The sequence below is a fragment of the Dromiciops gliroides genome, chromosome 1, assembly GCF_019393635.1.
Source record: "Dromiciops gliroides isolate mDroGli1 chromosome 1, mDroGli1.pri, whole genome shotgun sequence".
NCBI classification, from domain to species: domain Eukaryota; kingdom Metazoa; phylum Chordata; class Mammalia; order Microbiotheria; family Microbiotheriidae; genus Dromiciops; species Dromiciops gliroides.
In genome coordinates, this window is record NC_057861.1 from 675016257 (window position 1) to 675037445 (window position 21189).

Below are 21189 nucleotides of genomic sequence, written 5' to 3' on the forward strand. Positions count from 1 at the left end.
TTGGGGAGAGAACACCCCAACACTGGAGAATAGCTGGAAGTCTAATTTGTCTTAAAGTGAAATGAGGTTGAAAAAGGTAGGCTGAGGCCCTTCAGTGCCAAGGTAAGGAGTCTATAGTATATTGGGAAGGCTATAGAGAGGCATTGAAGGAAAAACTCCTGAAGTAGGAGAATGGCAAGGTCAGACATGCACATCTGCAAAGGCTGGATCAGAAAGGGGAGAGAATAGAGGCAGGGAGACCCCTTGGGAGATTGTTCAAGTAGTTCGTGTGAGAGAGAAGGAAAGTCTGAGCCAAGGCAGAGCTGGTGAAAGGAGGATAAATGGGAGAGATGTTATGGCGGTGAGAAACAGGACTTGTCAACCAATTGGATGTGGATGGGGTGGGGGTGGGGGAGAGAGGAGTCCAAGATGGCTCTGAGCTTCAGAGCCTTGGATGAATGGATGGATGGCAGTGCCAGGAACAGAAATAGGAAAGCTGAGATGTGGTGTAGGTTTAGGTGGAAGGAAAAAACTACTGACTCAGCCTTATTTACCTCTGTTTCCCCCCCCACAACACCCACAGCACATGGCCTTGAACAAGGTGGATGATCAGTAAATGATTGCTGAATTTTGAATTCTGAATTTCTATTACATATTATCCCTCACACTGGTGTAGCAATTTACAGCTTCCAGAGTACCCTCCCATCTCTCCTTGGGTCCTTATAAACAACTGAGAGAGAAGGAAGACTGGGATTATTATGTCCATTTTACATATGGGGAAACCAAGGCCTAGAGAAGCCATGGGATGTACCCAACGTCAAACAAGAGACTGTACTGGAACAAGAAGCTGAGTGTCCCCCGGCTCGCACCTGGGTGATGTGCCAGCTAGGAGGGGGCAGAAGGAGAGAACAGGGTGGCAAAGGAGAGCGGGTCCCCAGCAGGCTAGGAATACAGGGGCCACATGCACATACCTCAGGTGGGAGGTAGCCATAGGCAGCACTTTGCAGGGGCTCTGGCCTACAGTGACTCTCTGGGGGCCCTCTGGGGCCAGACCCTGGACGTGGCTATGAAAATTAGAGCCGCATAACGTTAGCTTCGTGCTGCCCCTCGTGGGTCCGGATTTGGGGTGGAACTGTAACAGACACAGACCTAGCACATGTGGATATTGGGAGGAACAACTGCCCCTCCCCCAGATTTCTAGATACTAATGGAGAGAGGGGTAGGCATTCTTCCTAAGGACTGAGACATGTCAAGAAGACCAAGCGGGTCTCACTTCCTTCTTTGGCTACTCCAGACTATAGCTTTCTCCTCCTCCTCCTCCTCCTCTGACCCCCTCTAGTCCTCAGAGCAGCAGTTTTTGATCTGGGGTCTGTGAACATATATTAATGAATAAATATCTTCATAACAATTTTAACATAATGGGTTTTCTTTGTAAGCCATGTATTTTAGGCCTTTTAAAAACACGATTCTGAGGAGTCCATAGACCCCACCAGATACTGCCCACGGGTCCATCATACACACAAAGGTTAGGAGTCCTGTATCAGGGCCTCTTTCATGCAGTTAGACTTTTGTTTCCTGTGTATAGTAGGTCTCTACCACCAGACTGTGAGATCCCTGTGGGCAAGGTCTCGTCCTGTTCCTCCACTCCTACTCTGAGACTCTGAGTTCCCTGGGTACTTTGGGGAACTGGGGGCAGATTTTGGCCAGGGCTCAGTGACTTGATTTGAATATCTCTTCCTGAGTTGGTCCAGGAGAAAGAATAGCTGCTCTGGGAGTGGGGATGGAGGGGCAAGGGCAGGGGCAGGGGCAGGGGCAGGAGAAGAACACACCTCAGTAAGATGGGGCGGGCAGGATTCCTGCTGCCAAGTACTTGGACACTCCTCTTGCCGGGCACAGACATCCCCACACCAACCACAGCCCATGAAGTGCTCAGCTTTCAGGCATTTACTACAGGTCAGGAAGTGGCGGCAGCCAGGGCCCCGGATCGGCACCTTGAAGACCTATGGGCAGAGGCAGAGACAGAGAGACAGAGATAGTGAGAGACAGAGAGTGAGGGAGAGACAGACAGGGAGACAGGGAGACAGAGAGACAGAGAGACAGAAACACAGACCCTATCCCTCACTCTTTGCCAGCAGCTTTAGCTTTGGGCCAAGGCTGGGGACTCTAGAGGGCCTCTGGCCTATCACCTCTCTTAGCATGCACACCTTAGTTACACTTCTCCTATGTCCTTACTACATACTGTTACTATTACTGTTATCTATTGTAATTGATCTTATTCCTCTACTAAACTGAGTTCCATCAAAGCACGGACCAAGTCTTCCCTGTCTCCCTGCCTCCAGTCACTCCTTTTCCCTGATTCCTCCTTCACTGGATGCCCAAGTGATCTTCCTAAGGCACATCTCTTATCATGTCATACTTTCATTCAAAAACCTTCAGTGGCTCCCCATTGTCTACCAAATGAAGTATCAACTTCTGATTCTGGCATTTAAGACTCTCCTTATTTCATTTAACTCACCTCCAGGCACCCCAAGCAACCTGACCCCTCTCTTAATCCACACCCCACACCCCACTTCTATCTTCATTTCATGAAGTTCTTCCTGTCTTTCTAGGCCCATCTCGGGTGCTGCCTACCTCCACGAAGCTATCCTGACTCCCTGCCCCCTCCTCTGCCCCCCCCCTCAAGTTGACAGGGATCACTCCCTCCTCAAATTTCTCAGAGTACTTTTCCCAGGCCTGGCTAGATCTAACTCTCTTATTCCCCGTGCATATTAAATCACAAGCTGATTAGATTGCAAGTTCCTTGAAGGCAGGATCTGCATCTTGTCTACTTTTACATTTCTCATTAAGCACAGTGCCCTTCCTGTACTTGGAAGGTGCCTAATAAATGCTTCTTGAATTGAGATTGGGGCTTTTCCCTTAGGACAGGAATGGCCAGGACCAGAGAGACCCTCCCCATCCCCTTTGGTGATGCCCTCCTGCATGGAATGAGGCACATCTGTCTCCCAGGAAGATCCAGGCTTTACTTTATTCCCAGAACTGAAGAGCAGGTGGTCCCCGAGGCGGCTGACATCCCGATGCACAGGCTGAGAGGAGCCCAAGGAAAAGTTGGACACGTAGAGCAGGTAGTTGAGTGACCTATACAACTTCACCTAGGGCCAAAAAATAACACAAATAATGGATGCTGCTGGAGCACTTTTGTTTATCACACCTAACATTTACATAACCCCCCTAAAGATTTCCGGATGCTTGGCCCATATCATCTCATTTGATCCTTACAACAGCCCTGTGAAGTAGTCGCTATGATTATCCGCATTTCACAGATGAGAAACTTCAGGCCCAGAAAGGTTCAGTGACTTTCCCAAGATCATTCAGCTAATAAATGACTGAGGCTAGATTCAAACTCAGGTCTTCCCTATTGTCTATTCCTTCCCTCTGTCTAATACACTCCCTAACAAAACTGTGAGGCCAATAGTAAAATAACTATTCCCATTTTACAGATGGGTAATCTGAGACCCAGACAAGTTCAAGGTTTTACACACATACACACAGACACACGCACACATGCATGCACACACGTGTGCACAAGGCAAAATGGTAGAACTGTGATTTCTCTCCAGCTCTCATGCCTCCAAGTCTAGAGCTCTTTGCCCCACACCCCTGCTTCCTCTTTGCCAGAAGAGAGACTGTAGGGGGCAGCTAGGTGACGCAGTGGATAAAGCACTGGCCTTGGATTCAGGAGGACCTGAGTTCAAATCCAGCCTCAGACACTTGACACTTAACTAGCTGTGTGACCCTGGGCAAGTCACTTAACCCTCATTGCCCTGCAAAAAAAAAAAAAGGAGAGAGACTGTGGCCTTGCCGCCTACGTCCCATTCCCAACCAGACACTCTGTAAGGTCATGCCCTCATCCTTACCTGTAGGATGCGCCCATCAGCAGTGCCCATGTGTGCCACAGTAGCATTGCCCTGATGGATAACGTGGATGGCTGTAAGGAGAACACCATCCAGGTGCCCGTTGAGGAGGTCCTCTCGGGGTGGGTGGTTGGCGGGGATCATTGTGGGGTAGTTCCAGCAGCTGACATTGGAGCCCATCGGAGTAGTTTTAGGCTGCAGAGAAGATTGAGGGATGCCATCCGAGGGGGAGGGCAGAATCGAGAAGAATAAAAGTGAAAACTCAGATTTCTACGACTCTTGTCTGCCAAATAAAGTATAAACTTCTTCTGATCCTGTTGTTCTGGGGCCTCCACATTCCATAAAGTCTTATTTCATTTGGCTTTCCTTTGTGTACCCCAAGCAAATTGAAGACACTCTCTGTGTCCCATTCTTAGCCTAGCTTCATCTCCCTCCATGTTAAGCAGGTAATACACACAAATATTATTATTTCCATTTCACAGAAGCTGAAACTAAGGCCAAGGGAGTTTAAGTTGTCTGAAGTTACACGGCTATTAGAATGTATATTCAAACCTAGCTCTTTCCTGACGCCAAGTCTCATTCTAGGCTGTCTCCCAATATCCTCTTACTCACCTTCCAACCCTTATTTCACCCTCCCCCCTCACCAAAGACTCATTAACCCAACTAGGCTGGTTAGGCCCCTGAAGGCAATGTTCACTTCAGAGGCTTCTTCTTTCTCCTCCTCCTCTTCCTCTCAAGATCCATCTGCCCACACACACACACACACACACACACACACACACATTTCCTGTTTCCATTATTGCCACAGACTTTGCTCAATCTGAGGCCTGACTGAGCTATGTCAGGGAAGGGGGAAGGTCGAGGCACACTCCATGTGGCTACAGCTGGATCACACTTGTGTTTATGACGGTCTAACCTTTTCCCCTCCTCCACAGATCCCCTTATAAAACGTCCTTAGACTTGGGCACCTCAGGGATGGACCCCTCCACTGACCCCCCCCACTCAAAAGAGAGGGAGCAACCATCCAAGGGGTACCTTAGGAATACAGAGGATTGCAAGATTTAGAGCAAAAAGAGTCATTAGAGATGATCAAGTACAATCTCTTTCTTTTTACAAATGGAGAAACTGAGGATCAGAAAGAGTAAGCGACTGGCCCTCAGCCATACAGCTAGATAAGGAGCAGAGTCAGGATTTAGACCCCAGGTCCTTCGCTCTTGTCCGGAAATATGTCTGACCCAGTTCTAGCTCTGAGGCCCTCCTCGGGGGAGGAGGGAGGAGGAAGGGGAGGGGAGGGGGCTACCACTCCAGGGAGGAAATCCCTGCCACATGTTCTCAGAATGACTCAGAGACAGGTAAGGCTCTGGCCATGACAAGTCCTGCTTTCCAGACACCAAGACGTGCAGTGCCAGCTCAGGCCCTGCCTCACCCCAAGGGCTCATTTCTCAGGAGGCCAGGGAGCGATCATCAGTCCTTCCAGCCCCACCCCACCACACCCCTTAGAGGCCCCAGTGAACTACGGCCCTTAGCCCCCCCAAACACAGACAAAGCTGGCTAAGGGAACATTGGGGCCTCCGTAGCTGTTCTCAAGTGGCAACCTCTCAAAAGCCCCCTGGGGACAACATAGGAGGGAATAGTTTCTCACAGCTCCATTTTAGAGAAGAAAAAAGTAAAGATGGGGGAAAATTAGAGGCAGAGGCCAGACCAGAACACAAGTCTCCTGATAAGCCAGCTAGGGCTCTTTCTGCCCATGTAGAACACTCAGAGCTGGAAGAGACCCAAGAGATTATTTCGTCCTACCCCGTTTCTTTTATAGAGGAAGAATCAAGTCTTGTTTAAATGACTTGCCCAAGGTACACAAGCGGGGACTGTGGGAGGCAGGTCCTGAGCAAACCAAGACCTCAGCCTCCAAGTCCAGGACTAAGTAAATATAGGAATGATACAAGCCTGAACACACACACACACACACATACACACTCACACTCAAACACACTCACACTCTCCCAGTCACACCCACGTACCTCCCCACCCCCACCAATTGAGTCTAAGGGAGTGTGAGCAAGCAGGTGAGAAAGGCTCCTGGAACCTGGCATGGTTGTCCCCAGACCCACAAACAAACAGGAAGGAGGTTAAACCCTTTGCCTGGGAAGACTGGGCCTGGCCCCAGGTTCCCCAGAATCTCTGGCTGGTCTTCTACCCTCCTCCTTCCCTTCATGCCCTAAATTCCAGAGGAATCTTGGGGAGAGGCTGGGATGGGAGGGAATGGGGCAGACAGGTCTGTGCAGCTAAGGAGGCAACAAACACAGGTGTCTGCCTGCCACACCCCCATCCTCCCTCTCCTCCCCCACTGCACCAGCACATATGAACTCAGCCAGGGTGAAAACAGACAGGTGGGCCCCACCTTAAGCACTGGCTGGGCCCATTCGGGGGTTGTAAATAGAACATTACAAAAAATGGTTTCCCACAGTGGTCACAGCCCTTGGGAGGGAGGGGGCTGAGGAGGGAGGCAGTGTGGTATAGTGGAAAGTACATAGGCTTTGAAGTCAAAGACCGGCCTGGGCCTCAGTCCCCTAGATGGCCAACCTAGATGGCCTCTGAGGTCTCCCCCAGCTCTGGATTGCTGATCCTAGGCTCATGGGTATGCTCCAGACAGGGGCTACCAAGATCAGAGAAAAAAGATTCTCTGCCCCCGCTCTTAATCTATTTTTTTTTAGTGAGGCAATTGGGGCCAAGTGACTTGCCCAGGGTCACACAGCTAGCAAGTGTTAAGTGTCTGAAGCCGGATCTGAACTCAGGTACCCCTGACTCCAGGGCCAGTGCTCCATCCACTGCGCCACCTAGCTGCCCCGCTCTTAATCTATTTTGCCCAGAAGATAGGCAGGGGTCTGTATGTGTCCTGGCCACAAAGTCAACAGAGATCAAGTCTATAACTGGGTCACATCTCGGTCTAACCATTGAACAATCAGGAATCGGTAGGTGGTTCTCCCATTTACTATGTGACCCTTGGGCAAGTTACAAAAGCTTCTGTTTCTTCAACTGTCCCATGAGGGGCTTGCGCTAGATGCCTTCTAAGGTGCTACCATGCTCTATCTAAATCCATGATCCTAAGAATGGGAGTGACTGCCCCAAAGCCAGAAGGACACTGGTAAATGCAGTGGTTAAATTCAGAAATGGGAGATTGCAGAACACTCTGGACACTGACCTATCAAGGAAGGAGCCTGTCCCCCAGTGGAGCTGTATATTCCCAGTCCCTTACTTCCTGGGGGTCTGCTTCTTTACTAGAGATGACTGTATCATGAATAAAAAGGACATTCCCCACTAGCATCGTGGACTCCCAGTGCTGCTAGGAAGCAGAGATGGGCTAAGTGACTCACTCTCCGGCTACAGAATTCAGGTGGGGGAGGTGGCAGCTAGGTGTTGAAGTGGATAGAGAACCAGCCCTGGATTCAAGAGGACCTGAGTTCAAATCTGGCCTCAGACACTTGACACTTACTAGCTATGTGACCCTGGGCAAGTCACTTAATTCCAGTTGCTTCACCAAAAAAACCCAATTCTGGGGGGGGGGGGGGGCAGAGAGGGGGTGGAGGAAAGACTGTACTGACCTTGCCCCACCCTCTCAAAGAGACAGGTAACATTCATATAACCTTGCTGAACCTCAGTTTTCCCATTGGTAACCTCAGCATTGGAATTTCAAGGCAACTAAGTTTATGGAAAGAATTTCAAAAGAAATAAGGATTAGGAGGTGTGGGTTCTAATTCTGACTCAACTAGTAACTTCCTGAGTGGTCTTGGTTAAATTATTTAACTTCTCTGAATCTCAGTCACTTCATATACAAAATGGGGATAAGACTAAACATACAGAGGCAGCATGATTCAAGGGAAAGAACCCTGGAAAGTCAGAAAGAAGACCCCGCCCTCAAATCTTGGTTCCATTACTTAATAAGCTATTTGACTTTGAGCAAATAACTTCCCTCTTCGAGTCTCCTTTTTCTCCTTTGTAAAATGTTAGGTTTCTTTTAAGAAAAATCTGCAGCAGGGCTTTCATTTAAGAACAAAACAAAAAAAGCATCCCGCCATCCCATTTGAAGAATCGGAGCTTATTTCAAACAGAGTCCATCAAAGTCCTCTTGTGCTTATTATCCTCTGTTATTAAAATAAAATTTTAATTGCTGCCTTTTGTTTTTAACATCTGAGAAAATGGAAGTATTAATCCCCAAGCTGCCTCCCCTTCAGGGCTGTTGTGAAGATCCAGTGAGCTGATGCCCGTGAAGGTGCTTCAGAAACTTCAGAATTCTGAACTGATGGGAAGGGCATGTGGATGATGGAACTCAGAGAACTTAGGCAACCAGTTCCACAAGTGGTCAGTGGGAGAGTTGGAGCTGGAACCTTAGGGCAGATCTTGTTCTTGTTCTTGTTCTTCTTTACATTTTCTAGAGTCTAAGCCAGAGGTTTTATTTTTTGTTTTTTTGGCAGGGCAATGAGGGTTAAGTGACTTGCCCAGGGTCACACAGCTAGTGTCAAGTGTCTGAGGCCGGATTTGAACTCAGGTCCTCCTGAATGCAGGGCCAGTGCTTTATCTACTGTGCCACCTGGCTGCCCCTAGCCCAGAGGTTCTTAACCAGTCCATGGACAGGTTTCAGGGGATCTGTGAACTTGGATGCAAATATATGTAAATATATATTTATATTTGTATATATATTTATATATACACACATATATTTATATATATTTGAAAATCTATATGCAAGCATATGTATATATTTATAAATGTATGTTTGCAAATGTGTATATATACACACGTGTGTGTATGTATATGTATGCATGTATATATGCATATATATATATTTATTTAAATTTGTATCTTTATTTTCACTGACTTCTAACTGAAATTTGGCATTTCCTCCAATTATTTAAAAACCTGATTTTGAGAACTCCATAGGCTTCAGTAGACTGCCCATGGGATCTATGATGCTAACCATCTCAGACCTAGTGAGCCCTAGAGGTTCACATCTAAACTCAGAGACTGGTGACAGTTGGTTCCTCCTGGCCCCTAAACAGGTAAATCACTTAACCTGGCCGCAAGGGGCAGTTTCCCCAGCCACAGGACCAGAGAGAAGCCTGGAAAGTTAAGATCAATGTATCATGTCTTAGGCCAGCTCCTCTCAGACTAGAGGTGTAGAATGAGGATGGTGGTTTAAGGGGGCTTGTTGGTGCAGAATGTTTGAATTTGGGAGTCGGGCCCTGTCAGGTTTAAGAGTCTGGTCCCTCATGAAGTAGAAAGACAGATTTGAAACTGGAAGACTTGTATTCAAATTCTGCCCCATCATCACCTTCCTGACGTTTTAGGATCATATATGTAGACCTGAAAGGGCCCTCAGATCTAGGCCAATACTTCATCATGAGAAGGAGGGGGAATGATGAAAAATCTGGAGCCCACAGAAGAAGGCAAAAGAGGCCCGGGCCCAACCAACGATGGAATAGCATGGAGCTTGTCAGCATGTACCAAGAAGGGAGGTGCTGGTGCTCCGGCACACCCGGGCATACACTCCTCCTCACCCCACCTGCCTGGCCAAGTCCTAGTGGGTCTCTTCAGCCATTGCTTCCAACCCCAGGATGTTTTAGATTTAGAGGGTCCTGAACCCTGGCCTTAGCACCTACAGAGAGGACTCTGAAACCTCCCAAGTCAAACCCAGAAAGGACCCTCAAGCTCCCATCCCCAAACCAAGACCCTCTTAACCCCTAATCCTTTGAGTCCACCCTTTGGAGAAGGAAGACATGGAGATAAGCCACAAACCCACCTTCCTGACGGGGCTCCTGGCCTACAGCAGCATCAGACCTTGGATAGGGTTTGTTTAGGGCAGGGACTTTGTATCCTCACAAACCAAGACCCCTGGCCTGGGGGCTGCTTATTGCGCCAAGACCCCAAGCTCATATGAAGCCCAGAGACTATCTCCCTGCTGGGGGGGGGGGGGAAGGGGCGCTGATGCAGCAGGGGAGGGAGCTCTTGGCAGCAGCCTGTGGTATTGGAAAGCTGCTAGAGACCGAGGGCCTAGAAATCCAATCCCACACTGTGCCCTTAAGCAAATCATTTTGACCTCTCTGGGTCTCATCCTTTACCTCCTCTCTGTCACTGAAGGGATTAGATTAGAGGTTCTTAACCTTTTTTTGTGTCTGGGCCTCCTTTGGCAGTCAGCTTCTCAGCATAATGTCGTTATTTTAATTTACAATTGAAGGAAATGCTAAACTTCGGCTGAAGGTTAGCAGAAAAAAGATGGAATTTCCCCCCCCATCCAAGATCATGGAGTCCCCCTAAAATCTCTCCACAGATTCCCTTGTGGGGTTCATGGGCCCCAAGTTAAGAACCCCATGGACTAAATGATCTCTTAAGATCCCTTTCAGCAATAAAATCAATGATCCTAGAGGCTAGGCTTGGGAGGTGTGTCCCCTAGAAAGGACTTAGCCCAGGCTCCCCAAACAGGAAAGGAAATAAATTGTTTTCTGCTTGGGGAGATAGAAGATAGTAACAGAGTCCAGGAGGTGGGTGGGGAAAGGCTCCCAGAAAAGAGTTATTTGCCCACCCTTCTGGTAGCTGGGGAGTCAGAGCCCAGGCTATGGTGCAATCACCCTTTGGTGTAACCTTGGAAACTACCTAATAAATCAAGGGAAAGGGGCCAAAGCAGGGGTGGGGCTGGGCCCAGCCAGGAGGAAGTGTAGAGCTGGGGCCTGTTCTTTCCTCTTCCCAAACAGATTAGCTAGGGTTCCTGACCTCACCACCCCTCTCTAGCCCACCAGGAGCCAAAAGCCTTACCTTCCTGTTTCTTTGCTATGGCTCTAGGCCTGTAAGGGAAGACCTTTAGATCACCTAGTTCCCGGGGTTATGACTGTTGTTGGGGGTTTTTTGTGCCACAGACCCCTTCAATAATCTGGTGAAGCCTAATACCCTGGGACTTTTTGCCTTCGTTCATGGTTGATGGAGTTGTTAAATTTCAGTTAGAGATGAGTGAAAATAAAGATGTAATTTTCCCCATCCAAGTTCACAAACTCAGGGCAGCTAGGTGGTGCAGTGGATAGAGCACCGGCCCTGGATTCAGGAGGACCTGAGTTCAAAGTCAGGCTCAGACACTTGACACTTACTAGCTGTGTGACCCTGGGCATGTCACTTAACCCTCATTGCCCGCCAAACAAACAAACACAAACCAAGTTCACAAACTCGATGAAATTGGGACCCCAGGTCAAAACCCCAGATTCTAGTCCAACCTCCTCACTTTTCAGATGAGGAAACTGAGACACAGAGAAGCAAAGGGATGCCCTTGGGATTTTGCTGTAATATACGGCAGAGTGACGATCTGAATCTAGGTCCTCAGATGCAGAACGGTGGGGGAGAATGGAAAGGCTGAGGAGTCCCTTCTCAAACTTTGCCCCGGCCCCCTCTAATTTCCTCAGCGGCAGGATTCTGTCCCCCGTGCACCTCAGGCCAGTGGGTTTTCCTCCCCTTTGCCACCCGTGACTCTCCCTCCCCCTCCTCCTGCCCTGGCTCTTCTCGCCTCCCCTTCTCACCGGATTGGGGCAGTAGCTCTGGGGCTGGAAGAACTCCACTCCTCGCTCCACACGCTCCTGGGTGGCCTGAGACCCACAGCACGTCTCCATGCCACTATCAATGAACTCATCCAGTTTGGTTAGGGGAAAGGCGCAGACGGCTGATTTGTGGCTCGGGACTCGGCTCCCGTGGGGGCTCACGGCAAAGGCTCCGAACAGCACTTCCTGGCCCTCCGGGACATCTAGATCCGTTGCCAGCGAAGACCACACGCGGGCCACATGGGCCGCTTGAAGCACATTATAGATTTCCTCCCCGGCTTTGGCCCCCTCTCTTCTCCGACGCCGCCTCTTGTTGGAAAAGTGACAGTCGAGGACCAGCTCTCGGTACTCCCCCAGATCCGGCTCGGTGGCACTAAGCCGCACCAACCGGGTATGGTAAGGGGTGGAAACCTTCAAGGACTCTGGCTGAACTGTCAGGAAATAGACATAGCTGCCAGAGTGGAAGGTGTAGACGTATTCGATGGGATAGGTGGCCAGGTACGGGGGCAGCACAGACAGGGCTGGGGAGCCGGGGTCAAAGCCCAGGAAGTTCGATTTGAGTCTGCGGATGGACACAGAGCGGGGACTATAGCTGGCGGCCACCGTCTGGTTCAGGGTGGAGGCCACATAGAAATAGGAAGAGTGACCCTGCTCGACCACAGTCACCTGGGTGCCCAGTGGGCTGGCTACGCAGTCGGGGCAATCCTGAGGACCGTTGGCCTGGGGTGACCAGAGGCAGAAGGTATTGCCCAAGCGGACCGACTCGCCAAGAGCTTCCAGCTCATGAAGGAAACAGCGGCCGAGCAGGGAGGACCCACAACTGTAGAGCCAGGGAAACTCAGGGTCCAGGACTAAGACCACGTTGTCTGTGTCTCCCCCAGGGAATGAACGCTCTGACCTCTCACATACTGCACAGGACTGGCAGCTGGGGTGGCCGGCAGGTCCCGTGACTAGGCTCTGGAGCAGCTCCAGCCTGGCATTCAGCATGTGCAAATGGTTCCTAGTAGCCACAAAGATGGCCTGGCCCTTGTCATAGGCCACCACCCTTTGGATGGGGACGCCAGCCTCAAAACTGGGCACCTCATACTGGACACTGAAATTCCGGGAGATGGTGTACGGGATGGCCGGACACTGCCAGGGCTCCCCTCGGGAAGGTGGCCCCTGTGCCAGGAGGAGCAGTAGAAGGAATGAGAAGAACCCCATGGCAGGGGCAGAGGGCCTATCATCTGGGCCAAGGGGCAGGCGTGGCGGGCAGCATCTTTCCTGGGCTAGGGAGATGAGGAGGGATAAGCAAAGAGAATCAGCCCCTCCAGAAAGGGATCTCCAAGGCAGAGGCCCCAAATTTACCCCCTTCCCAAGCCATTCAGGCCTTGAACGTTCAGGACTTGGGTAATGGCAGATTTTTCATTAGAAAAAGGCCCCACAGTGCAGGGTCTTGGGTGGGGGAGTGTTGGGGCTCAGCTCCCACTGGGCAGGAGCGCCCCTGAGATTCCTCCCCAAAGCTGGTCTGGCCCTGAGTGCCAGAGGACTCACCCTCCCCTCTCTCTGTTCCCCGTCCTCCCATTTCCCAAGGAATGGGCCCCTAGAAACCATACCTGTGGTAGGGGCAGGGGCAGGGGCTGGGGCAGCCAGAAACAGGAGGGAGCTGCTTGAGTCTGTATCTCCCCCAACGGCTGGCTTAGGTCTCTCACCTGTGTCCTCCTCAACTCAGGCAGAATAAGGCAAGATCGGCCCTGCAGGCGGGGCGAGGATCTGAGCCGGCCTGGGAGGGCAGGAGGGGGAGGAGCCCAGGAGGAGGGGCAGCCGCAGGGACTCCTCCCTGATTCCCTGCAGGAGCCTGGAGGCCGGGGCTGGGCAGGTCCAAGTCCTTCTTTTGTCCTTCACCGCCCCAGACAGGCAGTGGGGAAGGGTGGGGATCAGGGATCAGGTTCCAGTCTCCAGAGTCAGCTGACTGTTCTGGGGAACTGTCGGGGGGCTTTTTTTCACTGGGATAGAGAACCAGAACCACACACACTGAAGGCAGCCCGTTAGAGAATGAATAGAGCCTTGGACCCAGACTCAAAAGACGGCTTCAAATCCTGTCCCAACTTGCTCACCTCATGGCCTTGGGCAACTCACTGGTGCCTTGCTTTCTCCATTTGTAAAACCAAAGAGGTTCAGACTGTGATCTCTCAGCTCCCTTCTGTCCTTAATGCTTAGACCCACTAGAGGAGGAAGTTAGAGAATTGTACTCTCCTCCCCAAACTCCTCAAAGGAGTCAGAGGCCAAGTGTGACTCCAGCCAGGAAGGACCGGAGGGCACTGCCCTAGGAGCAGGCTTAGGAGAGCAGTGAAAGTGAGAGGGGAGAGAGACTGGGGCTGAGGGGCTTGGGAGTGCCCAGTGTATGTTGATGGTGATTGTCCTTAGTTCTCCAAGAGGACCATGACATTGGGGTGATGAATTGCAGTTAAGTGAGGGAGGGCTGTGCAAGGTCACCAGCCTCACTCTCTCCTCCAGAGCCATCTGGATCCAATGGCAAGATATATCAGGATGACTGGAGATAATCCTAGATGTTTAAGGCAATTGGGGTTTAGTGACTTGCCCAGGGTCACACAGCTAGTAAGTGTGTGAGGTGAGATTTGAACTCTTTTCCTCTTGATTCCAGGGCCGGCGTTCTATCCACTGTGCACCACCCAGCTGCCCCTCCTGTGTATGTATGTCTCCCTTGGGTGTCGGGGTCCATGACCACACTTCAGAATCACAGAATGTCAGAGCTGGAAGGGACTTTAAGGAGCAGAGGATCACAGATGGAAGGGGACTTTGAGGTCATCTATTCCAAGCCCCTTTGTTTGACATAAGAGGAAACTGAGGCTCATAGAGGTTATGGGATTTGTACCATTCTATTGTCAGACTTGGCAAACATGCTGCCCTTCCTGGCCACAACACTCCAGAGAACAACCCAAACCAGATTAAAATGAAGTTCTGATTTTAATGGATTCATGTATGTGTATATATAGACATGTATATGTATATAAGTGTGTGTGTGTACACACACACACATACACACAAAAGTTTTCTAAAGTCAATATGCAGCCCAGAGGGATCCTTATGTATTGTTTAGTGGTCTCTGTTTTTATCTGAGTTTGACACCCCCATATTAAGTGGAGAGTCAGGTTTTAATCTCTGTCCTTTTAACTCTGACTCTAGTGTCCTCCATCTCTACACGCTATCAGATTGGTACTTGTCCTACCCCCAACAAGGACCCTGAGCATCCTCAAACAATTCTTCAAGGGCTCACAAATGTGGGCAATGGAATAGGAGTGGAGAGAATGGGTTCCGGGTATAAAGATCGCACCCCCTCCCCCACCATGTGGAAGTTGGGACACAGCCTGAAGGAGGAATCATATATTTATGAAGAATAGACCATACAGGGCCAGAAAGTGAGGGAATCTTAGTGAAGAGTGGGCAGTACCAGGGTGCCTAGGATGTATATGTGAGTGGGTGGGTGGGTGGAGACAACTCAGATGGGGAGGGCAGGACAGACACCATCAGGGCAACTTCAAGTCCCACCTCAGTCATCTTGACTCAAAGACCTTAGAGATGGTCCTGTCGAAAACAAATCCTGACCCAATAAGGTCAAGAGGGGCCCAGACAGAAAAAGAGGAAAACAGGTCAGAGTAAAAACCAGACAGACAAAGACTGAGACTGGCGGACCAACAGAAGGTATATGTCCCTCTGTCCCTACCATGGGGAAAATGCAGGGGAAGCCTCGGGAGCCCTGGGATCACCTCTTATCAACCTGTTTGAGATAGTGAGGGGCAGCAGAGCAGGTCAGGCCTGAAACTGGGTAAAGTGGTGGGAGAAGGTGGGAGAGGAAGGTGGGAAGAGGGAGGTGGGAAGAGGGAAGTGAAAGAGGGAGGTGGGAGGAGGGAGGTGAGAGAGGAAGGTGGAGGAGGGGCAAAGTACCCTGGTCTGGAAGTCTAGAGACCTGAGTTCTAGTCCTAGGTCTTGTGCTGTCCAGACTGTGATTCTCTCTGATTGTGTTTTCCAGTCTCTGTGTGTCTCTGCCTCCGTTCTCTCTCCATATCTCCTTGTCTCTTTCTATCTCTGTTTCTTTTTCTATCTTTGCATCTGTATCAGTAAGAGCAGTTGGCAGGCTTGGCCCAGGGGATACAGATTTTCAATTTCCGCAGCTGAACGCCCCCCTCATTTGGCCGCCTTCCTGGTTGGGAGGGGGGGGATAGGCTCATATCATTCCCTCCCCCCCTCCTCATGGCTCACGTGTCCTCTACCACCACCAAAGCCAACAGCCCTGAGGGTGCTGGGAAGCTGACACTGTGTGCCGTCATGTCACATGTGTTCCCTGAAGGAGAATTTGCTTCTTCCCAGGCACACGCCTCACCCACATACACATGTGCACGAACACATAATCACATGTGCGAACAGATGGACAAAGGGACACACAGGCACATGGATATACCGACATGCTATACACATGCATATTCATATGTACACACAAGTGCACATACATATTGGGAACCAGAATTTTTCATGTGCTGTAAGATTTCCAGAACATTTTCCTAACTATAATGTGAGATAGACATCATAGATATTTATAAATGGGGAAACTGAGGCTTGGGATTTTAAGCGAGCTCTCCAGATCACTTAACTAGTGACTATCAAAGTAAGGATTCAAACCTGCTTCTCTTTGGGGTCTACACCTAGCACTCTTCCCTCTATGTTACATTGTCTCCCATGTGTGAGACACACACACACACACACACACACACACACACACACACACACACTTTGATCACACATTAATTATTCAGTCTGGGAACTTTCCCCAGCTCCACCTCTCCTACCAGCCATTTGGAGTCAGCTGGGTGTCTCAGAGGTTGGTGGGGGGAGCAGAAGCAGGGTTCTAGGATTTCAGTCTCATCTCTGACTTCTTGCCTTAGTTTACCCATCTGTAAAATGTTCACAAGGAACAAGGAACCTGTGTTCCTTGATGTCTATTGCCAAATCTTAGGAATGAAAGGGACTCAAAGACCCAGGACTTGAAGGGAGGCGGATAAAAGCTATTAATTAGAAGGGCAAATTCTTGGGACTCTCAGTGCCTTCCCCCTCAAGAGGATGTCCAGTAGGATTGGGAACACTTTAGGAATAGCCCCCTTGCTAGGTGGATCTGGGCCTCCCCCTCTGCCCTCTCTTGCGTGTCTATAAAATAGATTCGAGTTAGTACCAGGAAAAGGGAAGGAAGAGGGGAGGGGGGAAGGGCTCGTTCTCAGGATAAAGGGAATTGGTGAGAGGAAGGAGGTAGGTAGGAGTCAGAAGACCTAAGTTTGAATCTGAACCTACCTATGCAATATTGGCCAAGTCAGTCAGCATTTTTTAAGCGCCTACTATGTGCCAAGTACAGTGCCAAGCAATGGGGATACAAAGAAATGCAAAAACAAACCCAAACTGGACCCTGCTCCCAAGGAAGCTCTCTTGCCTTCAGTTTCCAGATGTAAAAAGAGAGAGGTTGATTTACATCAGGGGTTGTCAACCTTTGTGTCACAGCCCTCTTTGGCAGACTGGTGAAATCTATGGACCCCTTCTCAGAATACAATACACTACTTGATAAAACAAAATACCTAGGATTACAAAGGAAACTATATTGGAAATAGAGTTATCCAAAAGTATATTTTTAAAAAGCAACACCCAGCTTAAGCACCCAAGATCAAATACTTGATAAAAACCCCTTCTAAGATTCCTACTGACTTCCCTCCTTCTGAGAATGCCATTTTCTAGGGAGAATTCCTAGGGAGAAGACTGAAGGAAAGTCAGTATCCTGTACTGTTTGCTTTGGGGGTGAGTGGGGGAGGAGGAAAGTCAGAATTGCTAATATCTTCCGGAAGGAGTCATGTTGCGTAGTAGAAAGAGCCCTGTTCCTGGAATCTCCCCAGGATTAGCTGTGTGACATTGGACAAGTTCCCGTACCTCTCTGAGATTGCTTTTCCCTTATCTGTAAATGGTAGGGGCATGGTGTTCAGATTGACACAGATAGTCTCACTGAGGTCTATTCCAATTCTAACAAGTCTGTCAGCGCTCCCCCTCCCCTCTTCTCCCACTCAGCACCACTTCAATTAGGAACCAGAGAGCCTCTTGACAGCCTCCTTGTTTAAAGAGGGCCTGGGGCAGAGAGAGCCCAGCTGTTCCCCTTACCCAGAGCTCAGGAATCAGCGCCTCCTAGCCTCTGGTTTTATTAATGCCCCTGAATGAATTCTCCCAGGCAGAACTGCTGATTGCCTCATGAACATGCATCCTGCAACAGCCAATCCCCCACCATCCTCCAGGGGATTGGCCCCCATTGCTCCTTTCCCCTCCTTCCTCTAAAGAGTCCACAGAGTAGGGTTCTCCGAAAACATTACTTAAAAGAGTGTGTGTATGTGTTTGCGTAGGGGATCGGGGTGGGGGGAGGTGTATACATGAAGGATTAGGGCTCAGGTGTTCCAGACATTTTTATTGTTCTGTCTGAGACTCAATTTTCCCTTCTGTAGAATAGGTGACATTTCTTCATGAATAGAATTGGGGGGTGAGGGGCGGGGAGGAGTCTCTGAGGAAAATGGTCTCAGATTCCAGGGACAGAACGCAGCTCAGGTTGTGTGGGATGGGAGTGGGGTGAGGGAATTAGTCCTATTCAGTCTTCCTTCTTAAATTACTCCTCCCTCCCACAGAATGCTGCCTTCCTCATGGCCTTGCTGCCCAGAATCACACATTCCATTTCCTCAGCACTGAAGCATTTAAACCTTCCCAGCTGCCCAAGTAAGCGCTTTATATGTATTTATACAGAGAGTCCCAAAGGTCTTGGTGCAGTTGTAAGCTATTTTTAAAGCTGCTTTAATAGTTTAAAACTGTACTAAGACTTTTGGGACAATGTATATTTTGAAGTTTATATTATTAGCTATTGTGATTGTGCCTCCCCTCCTCAGAACAGGAGTTCCCAGAGGATAGGACTCACCCCCTCACAGCTCACATCCCTTTTAAGGACTCTCTAAAGGAAGGGGCCAGTGGTTTCCACTCTCAGACCAGGGACTCCCTAAAGAGCAATCTCAAGTCCCCGAGTTATATCTCCAAGTAGGCTCAGTACCTTAGTCTCCCCTCCTGCAGGTGGGAAGGGGCCCTACCTGTCTGCCCTAAGGGTGCCCAGGGATCTTACCTAGGATTGTTTCTGGGGTGCTTAAAAGCTAGCCTGGCCCAGATCCATCACCTGCGAGATCTTGCATAAAGGTATCGATGGCCAGCTTGCTCCTCTGGCTCATCAAATTTGCAGATGACAAAAGGCTAAGAGGGCCAATAACAATACCTGCTAGCTGGCATTTCTGTACTACTTTGAGACCAGCAAAACACTATATGCGGTATCTCATTTGACCCTCACAACAAAAACCCTGTGAGGTAGACTCCAAGTGGATGGGATCAAGAAAGGGGTGACCCTTCCTCAAATGACTGTATATTTATTTCACCGTTTATGTCTATCCTCAATAAGCTTGGGTAGAGACCAGGATGGTGGACTAAGGGCAGCTACCCAGCTGAACTCTTCTAACATTTCCCTCCAAACAGCTTTAAAATAATGCCTCAAATACAATTTTGGAGCAGCAGAGCCAACAAAAGATCAGAATGAAACATTTTTCCAGCCTAAGAAAATGTAAAAAGGTGGCAGGAGAAGTCTGCAGCACTAGTGTGGAGGCCTGTCTGGAGCCTGTACAGCTGTAGCTGCTCTAAGACTCTCAGTATACAGTAAGGGGATAGGAAATATGGTCAGAAAGAGATTTCGGGGGACCCCTTGCTAGCATTGGGTCAAGCTGGCACTGATTAGCAACTCTCAGGCTCGTATGCAGTTCTGGGTCATAGTTCCAGAATGCAGAGGAACACTGGTAGTTAATCATAAGGGGGCAGGGGCCCTGGTCACAGTTCCAAAGTAAAGAAGATTGCTAGCAGATTGTGGATGCAAAGAACCAGAGGCCTTCCTGGGTAAAGACCAGATCATAGACCAGAAGAGCAATGACCACACCTCTCCCAGGATTCTATCACCTTGGAAGCAACAAAAACTTGCAGATCCCCAAAACTAGGTCTGAAAATAGCAGTACAAAAAAAAAGTTGGAAACTTGGGATAGTGCCTACACACTCCAAGATGAGCAAAGCCCAACTTTAACATAAAATTCAGTTGAGAAATAGTCTAAAAAAAAAAATGAGCAAACAACAACAAAAAAGAATTCTACCATAAAAAGCTACTACTGTGGCAGAGAAGACCAAGACATAAACTTGGGAGTAGACAACAATGTGAAAACAGATACAGGGGGGCGGCTAGGTGGCGCAGTGGATAAAGCACCAGCCCTGGATTCAGGAGGACCTGAGTTCAAATTTGGCCTCAGACACTTTACACTTACTAGCTGTGTGACCCTGGGCAAGTCACTTAACCCCCATTGCCCCGCAAAAAAAAAAAAAGAAAGAAAGAAAAAAAAGAAAAGAAAACAGATACAGAAAAAAAAAAAACTCAAAGAAAAATGCTAATTGGACACAAGGCCAGAAAGAATTCCTGGAATAGTTAAAGAAAGAAATGAGTGGTAGAGGAAAAATTAGGGGAAAAAATAAGAGTGATACAAGAAAATTATGAAAATAGAATTAACATCTTGGTAAAAAGAGACACCAAAAGATACAGAAGAAAATAACACCTTAAAAACACAATTTGTCCAAATGGTAAAAGAGGCACAAACATTACTGAAGAGAAGAACTTAAAAAAACAGAATCGGGCACATGGGAAAAGAAGTACAAAATCTCACTGAAGAAAATGATTGCTTAAAAATTAGAATTGGACATGTGGAAGCTAATGACTCCATGAGACATGAAGAAACAATAAAACAAAGTCAAAAGAATGAAGAAAAAAAGAAGAAAATGTGAAATATCTCATTGGAAAAACAACTGACCTGGAAAATAGATTGAGGAGAGATAATTTAAGAATTATTGGACTACCTGAAATCCATGAGTAAAGAAAGAAACTAAATGTCATATTTCAAGAAGTTATCAAGGAAAACTGCTCTGATGATATGTTAGATCCAGAAAGTAAAATAGAAATTGAAATAATCCACTGTTCACCTCCTGAAAGAAATCGCAAAATGAAAACTCCTAGTCAAATTCCAGAGCTCTGGGGTCAAAGAGAAAATACTTCAAACAGGGGCAGCTAAGTGGTGCAGTGGATAAAGCACCAGCCCTGGATTCAGGAGTACCTGAGTTCAAATCTGGCCTCAGACACTTGACACTTACTAGCTGTGTGACCTTGGGCAAGTCGCTTAACCCTCATTGCCCCGCAAAAATAAAAAAATTAAAATAAATACTTCAGGGGCAGCTAGGTGGCACAGTGGATAGAGCACCGGCCCTGGAGTCAGGAGGACCTGAGTTCAAATCCAGCCTCAGATACTTAACACTTACTAGCTGTGTGACCCTGGGCAAGTCACTTAACCCCAATTGCCTCACTAAAAAATAAATAAATAAATAAATAAATACTTCAAACACCCAGAAAGAAACAGTTCAAATATTGTGAAGCCACAGTCAAGATCACACAAGATTTAGCAGCTTCCACATTAAAGAAGAGAAGGTCTTAGAATATGATGTTCCATGACTAATGCAGAAATAGGATTAATGTTATTATGTGTGTATATATATATATATATATATATATATAACCTATATCAGATTACCTGCTGTCT

General features: G+C 48.5%; 1 protein-coding gene across 1 annotated transcript in view; it reads right to left on the reverse strand.

The window, feature by feature from the left end:
* The window catches only part of MST1R (macrophage stimulating 1 receptor), a 35015-nt gene extending 21845 nt beyond the window's left edge, over window positions 1-13170 (reverse strand). The window contains 7 exon segments of the mRNA XM_043979844.1: window positions 951-1111; window positions 1809-1979; window positions 3003-3128; window positions 3894-4085; window positions 11444-12679; window positions 12682-12729; window positions 13057-13170. Of these exon segments, the coding sequence (XP_043835779.1) occupies window positions 951-1111; window positions 1809-1979; window positions 3003-3128; window positions 3894-4085; window positions 11444-12679; window positions 12682-12687 (1892 nt within the window). The 5' untranslated portion in view covers window positions 12688-12729; window positions 13057-13170.
* Between the last annotated feature and the right edge of the window lie 8019 nt (window positions 13171-21189).